Source organism: Oncorhynchus kisutch, linkage group LG17 (genome assembly GCF_002021735.2).
Source record: "Oncorhynchus kisutch isolate 150728-3 linkage group LG17, Okis_V2, whole genome shotgun sequence".
Classification (NCBI taxonomy): Eukaryota; Metazoa; Chordata; class Actinopteri; order Salmoniformes; family Salmonidae; genus Oncorhynchus; species Oncorhynchus kisutch.
Genome location: NC_034190.2, coordinates 16,571,370 through 16,591,293, shown reverse-complemented (window position 1 = coordinate 16,591,293; position 19,924 = coordinate 16,571,370). Strand labels below are relative to the sequence as shown.

Here is a 19,924-nt window from a genome sequence, read left to right as displayed (position 1 = left end):
GGGGGGCAGAGAGAGAGAGGAGTATGAACGGGGGGCCAAAGAGAGAGAGAGAGAGAGAGGAGTGGGAATGGGGGGGGGGCAGAGAGAGAGAGAGCATTATTTAGATATTATAGTTTGAATTGAATAGTAACATAGCAGCTAAATATGCTGCTGATTAAACCGGAACTCATAGCCTCAAACCACAGCTTAACACTGTCTGGCTTTTGTTTAGTTCACACACACACAACCAAACTACACGTGTTTCGTTCTTCCAGAGGATATGTACAATAACTCTCCCACAGTGCAGAGTGTGTGTGTTCTTGCGTTTTCCTGTGAGTGTGTGTGCGAGCAGTCTTTCTCTCCTCTGGCATTGGGATAGCAGGGATGAGCTGTGACTGCAGTATTAATGGTTAGAGCGACCAGGATCAGCTCCTAGTTGCTCCCATTACAGAACACAATGGAGAGAGAGAGGAGCCATCAGGACACAATGGAGAGAGTGGAGCCACCAAGACACAATGGAGAGAGAGAGAAGCCATCTGGACACAATGGAGAGAGAGAGAGGAGCCATCAAGACACAATGGAGAGAGAGAGGAGCCATCAGGACACAAAGGAGAGAGAGTGGAGCCATCAGGACACAATGGAGAGAGGAGCCATCAGGACACAATGGAGAGAGAGGAGCCATCAAGACACAATGGAGAGAGAGAGAGGAGCCATCGGGACACAATGGAGAGAGAGTGGAGCCACCAAGACACAATGGAGAGAGAGAGGAGCCATCAGAACACAATGGAGAGAGAGGGGAGCCATCAGAACACAATGGAGACAGAGAGGGGCCATCAGGACACAATGGAGACAGAGAGGGGCCATCAGAACACAATGGAGACAGAGAGGAGCCATCAGAACACAATAGAGAGAGAGTGGAGCCATCAGGACACAATGGAGAGAGAGAAGAGCTAATTAGAACACAACAGAGAGAGAGAATAGCCAATTAGAACACAATGGAGAGAGAGAGGAGCCAATTAGAACACAATGGAGACAGAGAGGAGCCATCAGAACACAATGGAGAGAGAGAGGGGCCATCAGGACACAATGGAGACAGAGAGGAGCCATCAGAACACAATGCAGAGAGAGAGGGGCCATCAGGACACAATGGAGACAGAGAGGAGCCATCAGAACACAATGGAGAGAGAAAGAGGAACCATCAGGACACAATGGAGACAGAGAGGGGCCATCAGAACACAATGGAGACAGAGAGGGGCCATCAGGACACAATAGAGAGAGAGTGGAGCCATCAGGACACAATGGAGAGAGAGAAGAGCTAATTAGAACACAATAGAGAGAGAGAATAGCCAATTAGAACACAATGGAGACAGAGAGGAGCCATCAGAACACAATGGAGAGAGAGAGGGGCCATCAGGACACAATGGAGACAGAGAGGAGCCATCAGAACACAATGGAGAGAGAAAGAGGAACCATCAGGACACAATGGAGACAGAGAGGGGCCATCAGGACACAATGGAGACAGAGAGGAGCCATCAGAACACAATGCAGAGAGAGAGGGGCCATCAGGACACAATGGAGACAGAGAGGTGTCATCAGAACACAATGGAGAGAGAAAGAGGAACCATCAGGACACAATGGAGACAGAGAGGGGCCATCAGGACACAATAGAGAGAGAGTGGAGCCATCAGGACACAATGGAGAGAGAGAAGAGCTAATTAGAACACAACAGAGAGAGAGAATAGCCAATTAGAACACAATGGAGAGAGAGAGTAGCCAATTAGAACACAATAGAGACAGCCATGGTATATCAGACCGTATACCACAGGTATGACAAAACATGTATTTTTACTGCTCTAATTATGTTGGTAACCAGTTTATAATAGCAATAAGGCACCTTGGGGTATATATGGGGTATATATACCACGGCTAAGGGCTGTGTTGCGTTATGCATAAGAACAGCCTTTAGCCGTGGTATATTGGTCATATATATGACCAATATACCACCTCCTCAGGCCTTATTGCTTAAATATACCATGAGATGCCTTTTATTCTGAACAAATACAGTGCCTTGCGAAAGTATTCGGCCCCCTTGAACTTTGCGACCTTTTGCCACATTTCAGGCTTCAAACATAAAGATATAAAACTATTTTTTTGTGAAGAATCAACAACAAGTGGGACACAATCATGAAGTGGAACAACATTTATTGGATATTTCAAACTTTTTTAACAAATCAAAAACTGAAAAATTGGGCGTGCAAAATTATTCAGCCCCTTTACTTTCAGTGCAGCAAACGCTCTCCAGAAGTTCAGTGAGGATCTCTGAATGATCCAATGTTGACCTAAATGACTAATAATGATAAATACAATCCACCTGTGTGTAATCAAGTCTCCGTATAAATGCACCGGCACTGTGATAGTCTCAGAGGTCCGTTAAAAGCGCAGATAGCATCATGAAGAACAAGGAACACACCAGGCAGGTCCGAGATACTGTTGTGAAGAAGTTTAAAGCCCGGATTTGGATACAAAAAGATTTCCCAAGCTTTAAACATCCCAAGGAGCACTGTGCAAGCAATAATATTGAAATGGAAGGAGTATCAGACCACTGCAAATCTACCAAGACCTGGCCGTCCCTCTAAACTTTTAGCTCATACAAGGAGAAGACTTATCAGAGATGCAGCCAAGAGGCCCATGATCACTCTGGATGAACTGCAGAGATCTACAGCTGAGGTGGGAGACTCTGTCCATAGGACAACAATCAGTCGTATATTGCACAAATCTGGCCTTTATGGAAGAGTGGCAAGAAGAAAGCCATTTCTTAAAGATATCCATAAAAGTATCGTTTAAAGTTTGCCACAAGCCACCTGGGAGACACACCAAACATGTGGAAGAAGGTGCTCTGGTCAGATTAAACCAAAATTGAACTTTTTGGCAACAATGCAAAACGTTATGTTTGGCGTAAAAGCAACACAGCTCATCACCCTGAACACACACCATCCCCACTGTCAAACATGGTGGTGGCAGCATCATGGTTTGGGCCTGCTTTTCTTCAGCAGGGACAGGGAAGATGGTTAAAATTGATGGGAAGATGGATGGAGCCAAATACAGGACCAGTCTGGAAGAAAACCTGATGGAGTCTGCAAAAGACCTGAGACTGGGACGAAGATGTGTCTTCCAACAAGACAATGATCCAAAACATAAGGCAAAATCTACAATGGAATGGTTAAAAAATAAACATATCCAGGTGTTAGAATGGCCAAGTCAAAGTCCAGGCCTGAATCCAATCGAGAATCTGTGGAAAGAACTGAAAACTGCTGTTCACAAATGCTCTCCATCCAACCTCACTGAGCTCGAGCTGTTTTGCAAGGAGGAATGGGAAAAAATGTCAGTCTCTCAATGTGCAAAACTGATAGAGACATACCCCAAGCGACTTACAGCTGTAATCGCAGCAAAAGGTGGCGCTACAAAGTATTAACTTAAGGGGGCTGAATAATTTTGCACACCCAATTTTTCAGTTTTTGATTTGTTAAAAAAGTTTGAAATATCCAATAAATGTCGTTCCACTTCATGATTGTGTCCCACTTGTTGTTGATTCTTCCCCAAAAAATACAGTTTTATATCTTCATGTTTGAAGCCTGAAATGTGGCAAAAGGTCGCAAAGTTCAAGGGGGCCGAATACTTTCGCAAGGCACTGTATATAAATGCAACATGCAACAATTTCTATGATTTTACTGAGTTAAGGTTCATTTAAGGAAATCAGTCAATTGAAATAAACATAAGCCCAGCCACTTGGGAGCAAAGCCCAGACAATCACAATTTGTTTTCCCCCACAAAAAGAGCTGTATTACAGACAGAAATACTCCTCTGTTTAATCAGCTGTCCGGGTGGCTGGTCTCAGTATATGACTACAGTATGTCTGTGTGTATGGAATTTGTGCGTGTTTGAGGTGTGTGTGTGTGTGCGTGCGTATTGAGATGTGTGTGTGTATTGATGTGTGTGTGTAATTAGGTATGTGTGTGTGTGTATTGAGGTGTGTGTGTGTGTGTAGCCTGTCTGTATGCTTGTCATCCTCTCCCATTCCATCTCATTTGCATGGGCCTGGAGAGACACTAGGCTGAATAAATTAACTGAGCTACACAAAGATGTGTTAGCCATCTCATTCTCAATCTGTTCCCCAGATCATCATCTGGCCTGTTCTCTCATACACACACACACACACACACACACACACACACACACACACGTCAGTGGAGGCCTCTATGGGGAGGACAGCTCATAATAATGTCTGGAACGGAGCAAATGGAATGGCATCAAACACATGGAAACCATATGTTTGATGTTGTTGATACCTTTCCACTTAATCTGCTTCAGCCATTACCACGAGCCCATCCTCCCCAATTAAGGTGCCACCAACCTCCTGTGATACCAGTGTTAATGTACATACACAAGCATGCACAGACACACACATCTACACACACTTTGCCACACATACTCATCACATGGAAACAAGTGTTTTTTCTAACATTAAAATCTCATACTAAAACACTGAATCTATAGGGATTCATCCCACCTCCCCTCTCTTCATTCTCTCCCTCTGGTCATAATAACAGCTGGAGATGGATACAATATGATTGTGTCACTAAACAGTAATTTAGGCATCATTATCTTAACACTCCTATTACACTAACCAGCAAGACATACACAACATATTTGGGTAATTCCCCCCTGCAGTGAAATAGGGAGGGGGAAGGGAGGAGTCATTTCATTTATACGTTTACCACATTGGCTTTAAGAGGGCTATCATTCCGCTCTGCCATGAGAACACTCTCTGGAAGTTTACAATGCCAGGTTCTGCCAGTGGGAATTTTGGATACCCACTCCTCTTGACTCCGTATGTCTTGACCGGTGGGACAGACAGAGGGACGGAGGAAGGTGAAATTTACGGTCCAGGTGTTAATCAGCACTTCACCATTAAGAACCGCTGTACTCCAGAATGGGAATATTGAATTCTGGAATCAGAATTATGAGTTATCAAGGTTCTCCAAATAGAACCTTGAGCTCCCAACGCTCCTGTAATCCTGACTGGTGAGGATCTGTGTGTGTCAAGAGTAAGTGGGTGGTGGGGATGATTACTCCCTCCCCAGGACATATTATACCTCCTTGACATTTCCCCAGTATCTTTTAATGACTAGCAGAGTGGAGCAGAGACATACGTGCCAACCACTGACTATAAAATAATACTCTACTGAAAGCATAGAGTTTCCCACCGCTGAGGTATGAGACACACACAACGCTGAGGTATGAGACACACAAACACACACAACGCTGAGGTATGAGACACACAGACACACACAACGCTGAGGTATGAGACACACAGACACACACAACGCTGAGGTATGAGACACACAGACACACACAACGCTGAGGTATGAGACACACAGACACACACAACGCTGAGGTATGAGGAAAGAGCCTGTGGGTTAGACTGCTGTTGGTCAGGGTCGTAACACACAGGATGCATCCCAAATTACACCCTATTCCCTACATACAGCACTACTTTTGACCAGTACCCATATTTCCCTGTATTTTTTATTTTACCTTTATTTATCGAGGCAAGTCAGTTAAGAACAAATTCTTATTTTCAATGATGGCCTAGGAACAGTGGGTTAACTGCCTGTTCAGGGGCAGAACGACAGATTTGTACCTTGTCAGCTCGGGGATTTGATCTTGCAACCTTTCGGTTACTAGTCAAACACTCTAACCACTAGGCTCTAACCACTAGGCTACCTGCCGCCATATGTTGGAAATATGGTGCAATGTGGGAGGCAGACAATCTGTGGGGGTCGGAGTTTGGAGCATTCGTAGTACAGGAAATGCTTGACTAAGTGCACCGAGTTCGGATGAACTGACTGAAAACACCCCAAGACATTTCTGTAGTCTAGAGAGTAGAATATTGCTCGGTCTGAATACTGACTACAGAGCTTAATATTAACAACGTACACACATTTTGATAGATTCACACAAAACACATGCAATCTCCTAAATCACTCATTCTGATACCTCAATACATCATCTGTTTTGATAGCTCAATACATCATCTGTTTTGATAGCTCAATATATCATCTGTTTTGATAGCTCAATATATCATCTGTTTTGATAGCTCAATATATGTGTGTTTTGATAGCTCAATACATCATCTGTTTTGATAGCTCAATATATCATCTGTTTTGATAGCTCAATATATCATCTGTTTTGATAGCTCAATATATGTGTGTTTTGATAGCTCAATATATCATCTGTTTTGATCGCTCAATATATCATCTGTTTTGATAGCTCAGTATATAATGTGTTTTGAAAGCTACATTCAACAAACAATCTGAATAGATGAATACATCAAACTTTGGCAGCTATATGTATCTTGGTCCCTGGCACATATGGGCGCACACAAAAGATCCACACCGCCTGAAGTTCCTATTCTGACTGACCTGCTTTATAGCCTTCATGGTCGTCACCAGTCAGAATAAGAACTGTGTTTCTTTCTCTACAGTGTCTCTAAAACTCAGCAGCTGACTTCAGAGCCCCAATGTGTCAGTTGAGGAGAGAAGCTTTAGTCACTGTGTGATCACACCTGACTCATTTTCCCACCCTCACTCTCCTCCTCTCTCTCCTTTTCTAACACATTTTCACACCCACTCTTTTTCTCCTTCTTTAATGGCCTCTCCCTCCATTTACTCACTCATATAAATGCAATATGCAAGAACTTCAAAGATTTTACAGAGCTACATTTCATAAAAGAAAATCAGTCAATTTAAATAAATGAATTTCTATGCATTTCACATTACTGGGAATACAGATACCTTAAAAAATAAAGTAGGGGTGTGGATCAGAAAATCAGTCAGTATCTGGTGTGACCACCATTTTCCTCATACAGTGTGACACATCTCCTTCGCATAGAGTTGATCAGGCTGTTGATTGTGGCCTGTGGAATATTGACCCACTCCTCTTCAATGGCTGTGCGAAAGTTGCTGGATATTGGCAGGACCTGGAACACTCTGTCGTACAGCGTCCCAAACATGCTCAATGGGGGACATGTCTGGTGAATACGCAGGTCATGGAAGAACTAGGACATTTTCAGCCTCCAGAAATTATGTACAGATCCTTGTGACATGGGGCCATGTATTATCATGCTGAAACATGAGGTAATGGCGACGGTGAATGGCACGACAATGGGGCCTCAGGTTCTCGTCATGGTATCTATGTGCATTCAAATTGCCATTGATAAAATGCAATTACGTTCATTGTCCATAGCTTGTGCCTGCCCATACCATAACCCCACAACCACGGGGCACTCTGTTCACAATATGAACATCAGCAAACTGCTCGCCCATACGATGCCATACACATGGTCTGCGGTTGTGATGCCGGTTGGAGGTACATCCAAATTTTTGTTCAATGATGTTGGAGGTGGCTTATGGTAAAGAGATTAACATTCAATTATCTGGCAACAGGTCTGTTGGAACTTCCTGCAGTCAACATGCAAATTGCACACTCCCTCAAAACTTGAGACATCTGTGGCATTGTGTTGTGTAACAAAACTGTTAATTTTAGAGTGGCCTTTTATTGTCCCAGGCACAAGGTTCACCTGTGTAATGATCATGCTGTTTAAACAGCTTCTGGATATGCCACACCTGTCTGGTGGATGGATTATCTTGGCAAAGGAGAAATGCTTACTAACCGGGATATGAACAAATTTGTCCACAACATTTGAGAGAAATATGCTTTTTGTGCATATGGAAAATCTCTGTGATCTTTTATTTCAGCTCATGAAACATGGGACCAACACTTTACATGTTTCATTTATATTTTTGTTCAGTGTATACATACATACATACATACATACATACATACATACATACATACATACATACATACATACATACATACAGTGCCTTGCGAAAGTATTCGGCCCCCTTGAACTTTGCGACCTTTTGCCACATTCCAGGCTTCAAACATAAAGATATAAAACTGTATTTTTTGTGAAGAATCAACAACAAGTGGGACACAATCATGAAGTGGAACGACATTTATTGGATATTTCAAACTTTTTTTTTCAAACAAATCAAAAACTGAAAAATTGGGCTTGCAAAATTATTCAATTTTGTCTGTCATAGTTGAAGTGTACCTATGATGAAAATTACAGGCCTCTCTCTTCTTTTTAAGTGGGAGAACTTGCACAATTGGTGGCTGACTAAATACTTTTTTGCCCCACTATACATACATACATACCCTTTGACTTATTGTACATTTAGTTGTGTTACAGCCTGAATTCAATATTCACCCCTCTACACACAATAACGACAAAGTGAAAACATGTTTTTAGAAATCTTAGCAAATGTATTGAAAATTAAATACATAATTCTCATTTACATAGGTATTCAGACCCCTAAGTCAATACTTTGTAGAAGCATCTTTGGCAGCGATTACAGATGTGAGACTTTCCACACATAGATTGTGCAACATTTGCCCATTATTCTTTTCAGAATTTTTTATTTATTTATTTTACCTTTATTTAACCAGGTAGGCAAGTTGAGAACAAGTTCTCATTTACAATTGCGACCTGGCCAAGATAAAGCAAAGCAGTTCGACAGATAAAACGACACAGAGTTACACATGGAGTAAAAACAAACATACAGTCAATAATGCAGTATAAACAAGTCTATATACAATGTGAGCAAATGAGGTGAGAAGGGAGGTAAAGGCAAAAAAGGCCATGATGGCAAAGTAAATACAATATAGCAAGTAAAATACTGGAATGGTAGTTTTGCAATGGAAGAATGTGCAAAGTAGAAATAAAAATAATGGGGTGCAAAGGAGCAAAATAAATAAATAAATAAAAATTAAATACAGTTGGGAAAGAGGTAGTTGTTTGGGCTAAATTATAGGTGGGCTATGTACAGGTGCAGTAATCTGTGAGCTGCTCTGACAGTTAGTGCTTAAAGCTAGTGAGGGAGATAAGTGTTTCCAGTTTCAGAGATTTTTGTAGTTCGTTCCAGTCATTGGCAGCAGAGAACTGGAAGGAGAGGCGGCCAAAGAAAGAATTGGTTTTGGGGGTGACTAGAGAGATATACCTGCTGGAGCGTGTGCTACAGGTGGGAGATGCTATGGTGACCAGCGAGCTGAGATAAGGGGGGACTTTACCTAGCAGGGTCTTGTAGATGACATGGAGCCAGTGGGTTTGGCGACGAGTATGAAGCGAGGGCCAGCCAACGAGAGCGTACAGGTCGCAATGGTGGGTAGTATATGGGGCTTTGGTGATAAAATGGATTGCACTGTGATAGACTGCATCCAATTTGTTGAGTAGGGTATTGGAGGCTATTTTGTAAATGACATCGCCAAAGTCGAGGATTGGTAGGATGGTCAGTTTTACAAGGGTATGTTTGGCAGCATGAGTGAAGGATGCTTTGTTGCGAAATAGGAAGCCAATTCTAGATTTAACTTTGGATTGGAGATGTTTGATATGGGTCTGGAAGGAGAGTTTACAGTCTAACCAGACACCTAAGTATTTGTAGTTGTCCACGTATTCTAAGTCAGAACCGTCCAGAGTAGTGATGTTGGACAGGCGGGTAGGTGCAGGTAGCGATCGGTTGAAGAGCATGCATTTAGTTTTACTTGTATTTAAGAGCAATTGGAGGCCACGGAAGGAGAGTTGTATGGCATTGAAGCTTGCCTGGAGGGTTGTTAACACAGTGTCCAAAGAAGGGCCGGAAGTATACAGAATGGTGTCGTCTGCGTAGAGGTGGATCAGGGACTCACCAGCAGCAAGAGCGACCTCATTGATGTATACAGAGAAGAGAGTCGGTCCAAGAATTGAACCCTGTGGCACCCCCATAGAGACTGCCAGAGGTCCGGACAGCAGACCCTCCGATTTGACACACTGAACTCTATCAGAGAAGTAGTTGGTGAACCAGGCGAGGCAATCATTTGAGAAACCAAGGCTGTCGAGTCTGCCGATGACGATATGGTGATTGACAGAGTCGAAAGCCTTGGCCAGATCAATGAATACGGCTGCACAGTAATGTTTCTTATCGATGGCGGTTAAGATATCGTTTAGGACCTTGAGCGTGGCTGAGGTGCACCCATGACCAGCTCTGAAACCAGATTGCATAGCAGAGAAGGTATGGTGAGATTCGAAATGGTCGGTAATCTGTTTGTTGACTTGGCTTTCGAAGACCTTAGAAAGGCACGGTAGGATAGATATAGGTCTGTAGCAGTTTGGGTCAAGAGTGTCCCCCCCTTTGAAGAGGGGGATGACCGCAGCTGCTTTCCAATCTTTGGGAATCTCAGACGACACGAAAGAGAGGTTGAACAGGCTAGTAATAGGGGTGGCAACAAAGAAAGGGTCCAGATTGTCTAGCCCGGCTGATTTGTAGGGGTCCAGATTTTGCAGCTCTTTCAGAACATCAGCTGAATGGATTTGGGAGAAGGAGAAATGGGGAAGGCTTGGGCGAGTTGCTGTTGGGGGTGCAGTGCTGTTGTCCGGGGTAGGAGTAGCCAGGTGGAAAGCATGGCCAGCCGTAGAAAAATGCTTATTGAAATTCTCAATTATGGTGGATTTATCAGTGGTGACAGTGTTTCCTATCTTCAGTGCAGTGGGCAGCTGGGAGGAGGTGTTCTTATTCTCCATGGACTTTACAGTGTCCCAGAACTTTTTTGAGTTAGTGTTGCAGGAAGCAAATTTCTGCTTGAAAAAGCTAGCCTTGGCTTTTCTAACTGCCTGTGTATAATGGTTTCTAGCTTCCCTGAACAGCTGCATATCACGGGGGCTGTTCGATGCTAATGCAGAACGCCATAGGATGTTTTTGTGTTGGTTAAGGGCAGTCAGGTCTGGGGAGAACCAAGGGCTATATCTGTTCCTGGTTCTAAATTTCTTGAATGGGGCATGTTTATTTAAGATGGTTAGGAAGGCATTTAAAAAAAATATCCAGGCATCCTCTACTGACGGGATGAGATCAATATCCTTCCAGGATACCCCGGCCAGGTCGATTAGAAAGGCCTGCTCGCAGAAGTGTTTCAGGGAGCGTTTTACAGTGATGAGTGGAGGTCGTTTGACCGCTGACCCATTACGGATGCAGGCAATGAGGCAGTGATCGCTGAGATCTTGGTTGAAGACAGCAGAGGTGTATTTAGAGGGGAAGTTGGTTAGGATGATATCTATGAGGGTGCCCGTGTTTAAGGCTTTGGGGAGGTACCTGGTAGGTTCATTGATAATTTGTGTGAGATTGAGGGCATCAAGTTTAGATTGTAGGATGGCTGGGGTGTTAAGCATGTTCCAGTTTAGGTCGCCTAGCAGCACGAACTCTGAAGATAGATGGGGGGCAATCAGTTCACATATGGTGTCCAGAGCACAGCTGGGGGCAGAGGGTGGTCTATAGTAGGCGGCAACGGTGAGAGACTTGTTTTTAGAGAGGTGGATTTTTAAAAGTAGAAGTTCAAATTGTTTGGGTACAGACCTGGATAGTAGGACAGAACTCAGGAGGACAGAACTTGGTCCCCAGGACCAACAATTGCAAACAATAGTTTCTATTGGACAAATTCAGGTATGTTTATACCCATTCTGTTCTGTTTGCTTCTGTTTATGATACTTTAAAAAAATTAAATCCAACGGAATCGGTGGAATGAATACACCCCTGATCACACGCAAACACAGTTCCCTTTCATTGCAGCCACATACAAACAGCATGATCACTTTGTTCATTTAACAATTCTGTCTAGCATCTACGCACTCTCCTTCTCTCACCTTTTCCCTTCGCTTGTGGACTTCAGTGCACAACACAATTGTGACCAGGCAAAAAAACTTTCCAAGTCAAACTGTCATATCATAATCGCTACACACAGCCTACATCATTGTCAACATAGTTACTAGAATTAACCAGCTAGTAAACCTGCTACAATCATGCAGTACAGTGTACAGTCAGCAAGCAGTTTAGCAGTTATACCGGCGGGCCCCTGGTTGCAATTAATTAATAAAACCAAACACGTTCCTGTGTGGATAGCCATAGCCTGCTAGCTAACATAGCATCCTTCTATGTTTGAGCCGGGTGTTTGAGTAGGCTAAACTAGCTAGCTGCATTCGCTAGCTAAGTGAAAAAATACAACGAAATATAGCTATCTCTCGCTATCTCTTGCTTCTCTTTCATTTTAATTAGAAACTTATCATATCTGAAAATGTAGCTAGACTCTTACCCGTATAAATGAATAAACGCTTCATGGCAACGTGTCTTTTCCGTTTGATTTGTAGCTAGCTGCCGCTTGTTTGGCCAGTTGTGTCAAGTCAATCTTGTTCACACTGGCCGTGTGCAGAAAGTAGTCCATCACAAATAAAGTAATAGTGCAAAAATGTCTTGAATACAAAGTTTTATGTTTGGAGCAAATCCAATACAACACATTACCGAGTACCACTCTCCATATTTTCAAGCATAATGGTGGCTGAATCATGTTATGGCAGTCGAGGCTCCTCAGATGAGGAAGGGGAAGTGAAACATTTCAAAAAGTGAACCATTAAAGTTACCTTTTTTAGATAAAACTATACTAAATATATATAGCTAGCACTGCAGTGCATAACATGTTGTGAGTAGTTAACTAAAAGAGAGAAAGACAATAGTTGAGCAGTTTTGAACAAATTCAAGTGAAAAAAATACTCATGCTCTCTTGATTCTCGAAGAAATGCATTTGTTCAAAACTGTTCAACTATTTTCTTTCTTTTAGTCAACTACACCACATTTTATACAATGCAGTGCTAGCTAGCTGTAGCTTATTCTTTCAGTACTAGATTCATTATCTGATAAGATGATGCAGCGACCACTACGCTTGAAAATATGGAAAGTGGTACTCAGTAATGTGTTGTATTGGATTTGCTACAAATCAAACGGAAAAGACACGCTACTGTGAAGCGTTCATTCATTTATACGGGTAAGAGTCAAGTTACATTTTCAGATATTATACGTTTCTAAACTTGCCAGAAAGTTGTTTTCATTGTACTGTTAGCTAGGTCGCAAACGTTAGCTTGCTGGCTCACTAGCTAACGTTACATGTATGATCTGTGTAGTAATATTATTAGCATCTCAGAAAGACATTTGCATTGCTAGTTATAGCCTAATGTCAGCTAGCTAGTTAACATTGAACTGATTTAGTTAGCTTTAGCTATCTGCAGATTTCTACTACAGCATTTCATGCATGGTGGCTAGCTATGACAATCCATTTGTACCTTAGCTATGGGTTGAGATTATGGTTCATTTTTTAGCTAGCTAGCTACATGTCTAAACAAAAGACTCCACTTCACCAGATTATATGACCGATCAAGTTAGCCAGGTTTGTCTGGGGGTGATGACAGCCATCTATTGTATTTCATGTCTAGACAATAGTGACCCATCCATTTAGTTAGATGTGGCTAGGGGGTAGTTAAAACATTTCTAGTTAAAACATTTCTTTCACATGACCTATCGATTTAGACAAGTGTATCTGGGTAATCTAATAATTCTAAAATATGTTTTATCTGGACACATCCTAGTTTTGATATTGCTGTAATACAAATATGAAGTAACCATTTCACTGTAGCATTTAAACCTTTTGTATCCTGTCGATATCAACATATCAGCTTTGATTCTATTTCACATAGTGTGTGTTTACCAGACACGGCGATGTGAAGAACAACATGACCTGCACCAAAGTCAGATTAGGATATGGGCCAAGGATTCGATAAAGTGTATTTTTACCAGTTTTTCCTTATTGTAGGCTACTACTTTCACCACTTTTAGTCTAGAAATCTTTGGTTATTTACTACACTACCTTACTCACTCTGTTTAGCACATGTAACATATACGTTTTGCAAATTCATAAAATATTGTCCGTTTTGAATATTCGAACATAATACGAATTGTAATTAGTAACATATCATACTAAACGGAGAGTCTCGGATTTACGTACAGAATATTACGAAATGCTCTGAAATCAGGTTGCAGAGATTGGGTGTATTGATACACCATCCAAAGTGTATTTCATAACTTCAACATGCTCAAAGGTATGTTTATTGTCTGTTTATTTTTTCACTCATCTACCAATAGGTGCCCTTCTTTGCGAGGCATTGGAAAACCTCCCTGGTCTTTGTGATTGAATCTGTGTTTGAAATTCAATGCTCGACTGAGGGACCTTACAGATAATTGTGTGTGTGGGGTACAGAGATGAGGTAGTCATTCAAAAATCATGTTAAACACTATTATTGCACACAGAGTGAGTCCATGCAACTTGTTTTTATTTATCCTTTATTTAACTAGGCAAGTCAGTTAAGAACAAATTCTGATTTACAATGACGGCCTACCCCGGACGACGCTGGGCCAATTATACGCCGTCCTATGGGACTCCCAATCACGGCCGGTTGTGATACAGTTTGGAACCAGGGTCTGTAGTGACTTATTATTATGGGACTTGCATATTTTACTCCTGAACTTACAGTTGAAGTCGTAGGTTTACATACACCTTAGCCAAATACATTTCAACTCAGTTTTTCACAATTCCTGACATTTAATCAGAGTAAAAATTCCCTGTCTTAGGTCAGTTAGGATCACCACTTTATTTTAAGAATGTGAAATGTCAGAATAATAGTAGAGAGAATAATTTATTTCAGCTTTTATTTCTTTCATCACATTCCCAGTGGGTCAGAGGTTTACATACACTCAATTAGTATTTGGTAGCATTGCCTTCAAATTGTTTAACTTGGGTCAAACGCTTCGGGTAGCCTTCCATAAGCTTCCCACAATAAGTTGGGTGAATTTTGGCCCATTCCTTGTGACAGAGCTGGTGTAACTAAGTCAGGTTTGTAGGCCAGGTTTGCTCACACATGCTTTTTAAGTTCTGCCCACAAATTATCTATAGGATTGAGGTCAGGGCTTTGTGATGGTCACTCCAAAACCTTGACTTTGTTGTCCTTAGCCATTTTGCCACAAATTTGGAAGTATGCTTGAGGTCATTGTTCATTTGGAAGACCCATTTGCGACCAAGCTTTAACTTCCTGACTGATGTCTTGAGAGGTTGCTTCAATATATCCACATAATTTTCCTTTCGTCATGATGCCATCTATTGTCTGAAGTGCACCAGTCCCTCCTACAGCAAAGCATCCCCACAAGATGATGCTGCCACCCTCGTGCTTCACGGTTGGGATGGTGTTCTTCGGCTTGCAAGCATTCCCCTTTTTCCTCCAAACATAACGATGGTCATTATGGCCAAACAGTTGTATTGTTGTTTCATCAGACCAGAGGACATTTGTCCAAAAAGTACAATCTTTGTCCCCATGTGCAGTTGCAAACCGTAGTCTGGCTTTTTTTATGGCGGGTTTGGAGCAGTGCCTCCTTCCTTGCTGAGCGGCCTTTCAGGTTGTCGATATAGGACTTGTTTACCTGTGGATATAGATACTTTTGTACCTGTTTCCTCCAGCATCTTCACAAGGTCCTTTGCTGTTGTTCTGGGATTGATTTTCACTTTTTGCACCAATGTATGTTCATCTCTAGGAGACAGAACGCATCTCCTTCCTGAGCAGTATGATGGCTGCTTGGTCCCATGGTGTTTATACTTGCGTACTATTGTTTGTACAGATGAACATGGTACCTTCAGGTGTTTGGAAGTTGCTCCCAAGGATGAACCAGACTTGTGGAGGTCTACAATTTTTTTTCTGAGGTCTTGGCTGATTTCTTTTGATTTTCCCATGATGTCAAGCAAAGAGGCACTGAGTTTGAAGGTAGACCTTGAAATACATCCACGAGTACACCTCCAATTGACTCAAATGATGTAAATTAGCCTAACAGAAGCTTCTAAAGCATGACGGAATTTTCTGGAATTTTCCAAGCTGTTTAAAAGGCACAGACCCACTGGAATTATGATACAGTGAATTATAAGTGAAATAATCTGTCTGTAAACAATTGTTGGAAAAATTACTTGTGTCATGCACAAAGTAGATGTCCTAACCGACTTGCCAAAACTATAGTTTGTTAACAAGAAATGTGTGGAGTGGTTGAAAAACGTGTATGTAAACTTCCGACTTCAACTGTATTTAGGCTTGCCATAACAAAGGGGTTAAATACTTATTGACTACAGACATTTGAGCTTGGATTTTTAAAATTAATTTGTAAACATTTCTAAAAGCATAATTCCACTTTGAATTTATAAGGGTATTGTGCGTAGGGCAAAGATAAAAACAATCACAATTGAATCACTTTTAAATTCAGACTGTAACACAACAAAATGTGGAAAAAGACAAGGGGTGTGAATACTTTCTGAAGGCAATATAAATATAAATATATATACAGTACCAGTCAAAGTTTGGGAACACCTACTCATTCATAGGTTTTTCTTTAGTTTTTACTATTTTATACATTGTAGTATAATAGTGAAGACATCAAAACTATGAAATAACACATATGGAATCATGTAGTAACCATAAAAAGTGTCAAAATATATTTTATATTTGAGATTCTTCAAAGTAGCCACCGTTTGCCTTAATGATAGCTTTGGTACACTCTTATTAGCTTCCATTTGACATATGTTATTGATCAGAAGGCTTTCAAAAAGGGGAGCCACCAGTTGTCCATCCCTGCTCTATGCCTTGAAGGAGAAAATGTTCAATCCAAAGCCAGGCCCATGTATCTGAGTGAATTAACAACTGTGACTAGATATAGTCTCTGAATGGAAATGAGTAGACAGACATGGTTATTTATTTGTCATTACTGTGTGGGAGTCATGAAGTCACAGAGGGAGAAATAATATTATTAATGGAAACTAAATTGAATTAAAGCGTACATTTGACCGTGGGTTCTCTTCAATGTCAGCCTGAGAGACAGACCGATTCCTCACTGGACACATGCACACACAAACACTGTTTCTCTCACACACACACCACATCTTTGTCTCATACACACATGCGTCTACACACACACAAATCCCATTGCTGGGAATGAAGTCTCAATCTTCACAAACAATCAGATAATCCTTCAGGAATCCTTCACTCGCTCTCTTGGTCTCTCTCCATGACACACACAAAAATATGTACACACACACAAAAACAATACTGAGTATCTTCCTTTATCCCTTCAGCAGAGCACTGCTATGCAGACATAAGGAGCTCATGTGGCATCAAGGAATTTACCATATAAATGACCTGCCTGTCTGTCTAGAGACAAGATGACAATACTCCCTAGCCTGAAATCTATTGTGTGTGTGTGTGTGCGTGTGTGTGCGCACTAAAGTGAGGTTGAGTGTATGCATTTCGCTACACCACAAGCATTTCACTACACCCGCAATAACACCTGCTAAACACGTGTATGTGACCAATACATTTGATTTGATGAGTTGAGTTATTTTTTATGTGTGTGCACGCATTTGCATCTACAGTACAGCATGGGCATGTGTGCTGCTCTAAGCTGGCTCCCATCCATCTCATGATAAGCTTAACAGAAATGGAGGAGGCTGAATTCAGAGCTGTTGTCTGGATGGTCATGACTTCCTCTGCTAGAGTTCCAAATGGTGCCCTAGTCCTTTTATAGTGCACTTTAAAAAGCAACCTAGTTCCTGTGGTATATGGAATAGGGTGCCATTTGGCGTGCAACCACTGTCTGTATTGGGCTGGCTGCTGAATGTTCTGCGTATGTAGCAAATTCAACAACTGACTGACTCAACTTCCTGCATCCATTCCTAAATAGAGTGCGAGGGAAAGTTCATTTTAACATGGACAAAGTGAGGTTTAAAAATCCAGAAACATCTCCCTTTATCACACCCTCCCTCTCTCCCCAACTCTCTCTTTTCACTCTCTCTGCACAATCTCTTCTGTTCTGTCACAATAGCAGAATTAGTATATTTAGAACCCAGCAGCCTCATGGGACTTCTCATCAAACACTCCCAAAACACTGCTGCGCAAAACACACACACACAAAGACACACACACTTCATTCCCTAAACACTGTGCAAAACATCAACTACAGTACTCTCTCATCTTCCTCTCATTTTCAGAGATAGGAAGGGGGCGTGGATTAGTCTGAACTGTACAGCTGAATCTTTGGTACTGTGGGATGCCTACTCACACTGAGATTATCTTGAAATACACACCCTGGTTACAAACCTTGGTCTTGAAGAGCTACAGAATTCCAAATTAGACTTCTAGCCACTTCATATACAGTGGGGTCTGAAATTATTGACGCCCTTGATAAAGATGAGCAAAAATGACAGTATAAAATAATTCAAATACCGAGCTATATTGTATGCTAAAAAAATTGGGATATTATATTATTTTATACTAGTACATTTCCTCAGAGAAAGACGGGTCATCATTCTAAATAAGAATTTGTTCTGTATAAATAAAGGTGAAATTAAGGTAAAAAAAAAAATATTTGAACAAGTACTACTTTTTTCTCCTGAAAAGGTAGGAGTCAAAATGATTGACACTCCTGTTTTTAATACCTTTAATTACCTCACCACGTGAGGATAAAGCCACTGAGATGTTTTTTCTGTTTTATGAGATTGGAGAACACATTGGGAGGGATCTTAGACCATTCCTCCATACAGAATCTTTCCAGATCCTTGATATCCTTAGTCTGCTCTTATGGACGGCCCTCTTCAATTCAAACCACAGGTTTTCAATGGGGTTCAAGTCCGGAGACAGACGGCCATTGTAAAATGTAGATTTTTTGACCAATTACCTATTTATTTGTGGATTTGTATGTGTGCTTGGGGTTATTGTCTTGCAGGAAGACCCACTTGTGGCCAAGTTTCAGCCTCCTGGCAAAGGCAACCAGGTTGTTGGCTAAAATATCCAGGTACTGGGTAAAGTTAATGACACCGTTGACCTTAACAAGGGCCCCAAGACCAGTGGAATCAAAATAGCCCCATAACATCAAAGATTCACCACCATATTTTACAGTAGGTATGAGGTTCTTTTCTGCTCATGCATTCTCATTTCGATGCCAAACCGACCACTGGTCGCGTCGCCAAAGAGCTCTGTTTTCATGTCATTCAACAAAATGTAAACGCTTGGAGTTTGATAAATCTCATTGGCACATGGATTGGAATATACCAGTGCTTTGGTCAGGTGACATATAGATCTGGATAAATCAAATGGATTCCTGTTTAATCCTATATGATGACTAGGGGTTGAATTGGAATTCACTACTGGAGCTAGGCGTGTGTGTGTGTGTGTGTGTGTGTGTGTGTGTGTGTGTGTGTGTGTGTGTGTGTGTGTGTGTGTGTGTGTGTGTGTGTGTGTGTGTGTGTGTGTGTGTGTGTGTGCCTGTTAGTATTCCCTACCTTCCTTCCCCAGCAGGAAATCCAGAAAGTGGTAGGTGTAGGCCACGCCCACCTTGGTCTCCACCTGCGGTCGTCGGAGGGTGGAGTAGATCTTGCCGGGACTCTTCTCCTCCCCAGTCCTCCGCAGCTTAGGAAGCCTGCAGCCCATCCCTCTGCAGGGAGAAAGAGAGGAGGGAGAGATAGAGAGGAGCTAGATTGAAAGGAAGAGAGAAAGCCAGGTAAGAAAGAGAGAGGTGAAGAGAACGAGATGGAGAGAAAGAGAGTGGGAGAGAGAGAGGAGTTTGATTGAAAGTCAGAGAGAAAGCCAGGTAAGAAAGAGAGATGAAGAGAACGAGATGGAGAGAAAGAGAGTGGGAGAGAGAGAGGAGTTTGATTGAAAGTCAGAGAGAAAGCCAGGTAAGAAAGAGAGATGAAGAGAATGAGATTGAGAGAAAGAGCGGGAGAGAGAGCGAACGGAGAGAGATGGAGAGAGAGATGGGGTGAGAGAGGGAAGAGAAAAATAATTAGCATAAAGATAAACTTGTTTCTAAATATAAACCCGTCACAGGTGTTGCATTATAGTATTAAACCCTGCCTCTGTCTGCCGTGAGAAACTATGGGGGATAAT

The 19,924-nt window shown here is 41.8% G+C and overlaps 1 protein-coding gene across 1 annotated transcript in view; it reads right to left on the bottom strand.

Annotated features, from left to right (window-relative positions):
• The window catches only part of rftn1a (raftlin, lipid raft linker 1a), a 37,095-nt gene extending 17,598 nt beyond the window's left edge, over window positions 1-19,497 (bottom strand). Inside the window, exon 1 of the mRNA XM_031794970.1 lies at window positions 19,318-19,497. Within this exon, the coding sequence (XP_031650830.1) occupies window positions 19,318-19,465 (148 nt within the window). The 5' untranslated portion in view covers window positions 19,466-19,497. The remainder of the gene's footprint in view (window positions 1-19,317) is intronic.
• Between the last annotated feature and the right edge of the window lie 427 nt (window positions 19,498-19,924).